This window comes from Austrofundulus limnaeus, unplaced genomic scaffold (genome assembly GCF_001266775.1).
Source record: "Austrofundulus limnaeus strain Quisiro unplaced genomic scaffold, Austrofundulus_limnaeus-1.0 Scaffold1812, whole genome shotgun sequence".
NCBI lineage: Eukaryota > Metazoa > Chordata > Actinopteri > Cyprinodontiformes > Rivulidae > Austrofundulus > Austrofundulus limnaeus.
Genome location: NW_013954214.1, coordinates 4,078 through 8,148, shown reverse-complemented (window position 1 = coordinate 8,148; position 4,071 = coordinate 4,078). Strand labels below are relative to the sequence as shown.

The window sequence follows — 4,071 nt, the reverse complement described above, 5'->3', positions numbered from 1 at the left end:
CTTATACCCAGATTTTTTATTAACAGGGTATTTAATAATATTATCTGAGTAATAAACACATTATAGAAAATAAATATTGTGTTATGAAAAAACAGTATTTCCCTAATTTGAGTAAAGTTAGCGTCCAGAATGGATTACACAGCCTCCAGATTAATTCTTATTAAACATTTCCAGTTGTTTGTGTTTTTTAATGACCACCATGATGTTGGGCCTGACTCAGCCTCGTGCACGAGCTTGAACAGATCAGCTGATGCAGTGAATGTGCGCATTTCATTAAAAACAAGACATTTCAGCTCCATCAGAACCAGAACCAGGGTGTGCCATGTCCCTGTGTCCAGCCCAAACAGATGGGTCGAGCTGATGATTTATGGATGGAGGAGGAGGTGGGGCCCCTGAGCGCACAACAAAGCCGGGGGCCCTGTTCACTTACCCCGACCGCGACGGTGTCATCTCCTTGGAATTTGGGTAAAAACAGGTCCCCGCGAACTATCTCGGACTGGTTGAGGGGTCGGAAGCGACACAGCACTTTTATATTACACTCCGCTGGTATGTCGGCCATGGCGCAGATTCAAGGATGGTGATGATGCTGAGGAGGAAGAGGAGGAGGATGCTGAGGCTGGAGGAGAACACAGAGGCCCAACTGTTAAAAATGTATTTAAAGGAGAGCTGCGAAACGAGGAGGAGGAGGAGGAAGCTGTTTTGTTTTGACAAGATGATAAAAACTGATGCGCAGCTGGACCGGGTTTCTGTCGCAGTGAGGAGGACCGGATGGAGGTGTCAAATGGCGAAACGAGCAGCTACGTAATAAAAGCAGCGAGACCGGATGTTAATCTCTTCCTCTCGTGTTTTCAGGCGCTGTTTGTCCGCGCTGTCTCCGTTTGTCTCCTTCAGGGTCGTCGGCGGAGGTTCGTGTGGCCGGCTGAAGGTGAGATGCTGCAGGAAGGGCAGTGAAGCTGCTGCTGCTCGGCCTGCTCCGCTTCAAACAGCGCCCTCTACCGGCGGCTACAGGAAGGGCGTGGTCTGCATCCGTTAAAGCGGCAGCCCTCAGCCTCAGCATCCTCACAGTCAAGGCAGAGCCTAACGGTGTGACGTCACACCCCGAACACAAAAACAGTCTTTTTTTAAATCTCCAGAAAAGGACCAGCATATACATTTAAAGTGACAGTTATGCTATTTCTTCACTTACAACTTTGTTTTTCATGTCTAGCAGCTTCTCTCTGCAGACAAATACAAAAAAAAAAACAAAAAAAAAACATGTTTAACCCATTGGTTAACTAACTAACTAAATGATAGAAAAGCTGCTCCACCTAATATTAATCACTGTAAATTCGTGTAAAAGCTGACACGCTTAAATTAAATTACCTTAAGTTATAAAAAAGCTGCTCCATCAAAAATTACCCTAAATGGCAAAATAAATAAACTGCTACACATAAAATTACCATAACTGCAAGAAAAGCTGCTACACCTAAAATTACCATAAATGCTATAAATGCTGTGCAACCTCAAATTAATTACTGTAAATAAGGGAAAAGCTGAGATGCCCACTGTACCATAAATCGTAAAAAGGCAGCTCCACATAAAATTACCATAAATACTAAAAAAAAACTGTGCAACACTATGATTATTTACTGTAAATGTAGGAAAAGCAAAGCTACCCAAGTAAGCTGTAAAAAAGTTGCTTCACCAGAAACAATTACTATAAATTCTAGAAAAGTTTCCCAATCTAAAGTTAATTACTGTAAATTTGGGAAAAGATGAGCTGCATAAATTACCATGTCTAAGTGTTCCACCAAAAGTTTATTAGCGTAAATACTAGAAAAAATGTGCAACCTAAAATGTATTACTGTAAATTCGGTGAAAAGCTGAAATGCATAAATTACAGTAAGTTGTAAATAAATAAAAAGCCGCTTCACCTAAAATGAATCTCAAGAATAGTTGCTCCACCTAAAATTAACATATACATACGAAAAAAGCTGAGCTGCCTAAATACCATAAAGAGTAGAAAAGCTGCTCCATCAGAAATTACCAAAAATGTTTTCTATTTCTTGAAGTAACATCAATAGTTATTTTGATGACACACAGTAAAAACTGCAATTAACACAAAAAGCATTTTGTGTAAATAGTTTAATATTAAATAAAAAAATGACTCCCATATAAAAAGAACGCTACAGTCCACAATTTAATCTTTTTTAAACATAAGTATTGAAATCAAAGGGGTAGAATGAGAAAAGTAATTACAATTCCAAAAAAAAAAAAAATTAACAATTGTTTTCTCTTGTCTCGCTTTGACAATATAAAATCAAACACATTAACTGTACATATATACAAATTTCCAAGTATAGAAATTGCATAATCTGCTTTCCTTTTCAGTTTTCTTAATTTTTTATTTTTATTTTTTTTAAATACAGCTAGATGCCAGAACTCGTAGGGCAGGGCAGTGAGGAGGAGAGTTCAAAAGGTGATACGAGCAAATGGGGAGGTTATCGCTCCAAGAAACACAAACCCAACAGATAAACACAAGACATCATCACTCTGTTTAAGAATCCCCTCAAACCATTCAACCAATCAAAAGGACATACAGTACTTCCTATGAACTCAAGTTTTGTGCAAATGTTCAGATTCTAAATTCAACCCCTTTGACTTTAAATTCTAGTTGGAGGGTGAGAAGTTAAGAGTGGGTTTTATTTTAAATGTCTCTAATGCTACATGTAATCGGTTACACAAAGAAGGGTGTGTGAAATGTAACAAGGCGGCAGAAATGAGGCAATCTGCTCTCACCAGGTGTTCCAGATAGTGTGGAATCGCAAACTTCACAAATTCAGTCATTGAAGAAAACATTTGTGGACCTGGCATATAAGATTAATTGAAAGTTGTCCAAAAAAACTTTTTTTTAAATTGCTAATATACATTTTAAAGTAATAAGGAGTTATATCTGATACAAAATTATTTTTTCTGTGACTGCTGGAAAAATCCAAAGAAGCCTGACAGTTTCCTTAACACGGCCCATTTTGAGTTCACATCACACTTTTAAGAAGAAAAAAAAAGTCGTATCTGCATTCTCTCTTTCAGCACTTTCTAAAAACCTTTTTTTATGTGTCTTCTCAAAACAACCACTGTCTCCAAAATACAACAGCAAAGAAAGACGAGTTCTCCTTTACTTTATCGACACAAAAATAAATTTGACAAACAGTCAGACAGTGGGGGCTCAGAAACAGCACTGTTGTCCAACACACAAACACACACACAAGACACACTAATCAACACGTGTTCAAACACACGTTCAACAGAGAGCATCGTTCAAGTAAACGGGCATTATCCTGACTCATGAGCAACACACTGATGAGAAGAAAACAGTACTCGTTTGTTACTCTGCTTTTCATTGACACAACTCTAACACCAACCTAACTGAAAGATCTTTGATCACAATGTTCAGACATCATTTTATAACCTAAGAGAAAATCTAGTGAAAAATGTATCCACAAAATCTCATTTCTTCACTGTTTAAAAATAAATTTATCTGACTATATCTTTCTCCTATGTATGTTTTTTTTTCTTGTCTTTAATAGTGGTTGCTATAATAATAGTTGACACAACAACAGCATAATTTTAGTGCAGTTGATTTTTTTTTCCATTTAACGGTCTAAAACAGTAGTGATGAGGGTGGAGAGATGGATGGGGTATAAAGAGGCGTCATGGGTGAATGACTCTTCCACCGATCACTGCCTTTGAGACCTGGTACCTCGTCTCCGCCTGCCACGCACGGACCTCTCAGGCTTCAGGAGTCCTGCCTGGAACAGGAGAAAGAACCTGAAGTCACATTTCTTCCCTTCCCACCACTCTGCTGTTGCAGGCAGAGGTTCACAAGCATTCCCACATTTCTCCAAGGAGTAAAACCATTCCTCCCCAGTCAGTTTCTGTTGCCTTTAATGTTCTGCATGAACACTAACATTGAAAAAAACACTACTTTAAATTTTATTTCTTTAAAAAGTTATCTTTGCTCACTCATAAACTACTAACTAAAAACAGAGAAGAAGAAGAAGAAGAAGAAGAAGAAGAAGAAGAAGAAGAAGA

At 38.2% G+C, this 4,071-nt stretch overlaps 2 protein-coding genes across 2 annotated transcripts in view; both read right to left on the bottom strand.

Annotated features, from left to right (window-relative positions):
* LOC106536430 (kinesin heavy chain isoform 5A) overlaps window positions 1-1,004 on the bottom strand; it is a 26,812-nt gene extending 25,808 nt beyond the window's left edge. The window contains exon 1 of the mRNA XM_014033714.1: window positions 431-1,004. Within this exon, the coding sequence (XP_013889168.1) occupies window positions 431-559 (129 nt within the window). The 5' untranslated portion in view covers window positions 560-1,004. The remainder of the gene's footprint in view (window positions 1-430) is intronic.
* A 1,103-nt stretch (window positions 1,005-2,107) lies between these two features.
* Window positions 2,108-3,788, bottom strand: LOC106536429 (uncharacterized; the record flags this gene model as incomplete). Its single annotated transcript, XM_014033713.1, is given in 1 exon segment — window positions 2,108-3,788. A coding segment is annotated over 1 exon segment (72 nt), but the record flags the coding sequence as incomplete, so codon positions are not given.
* Window positions 3,789-4,071: the final 283 nt, after the last annotated feature.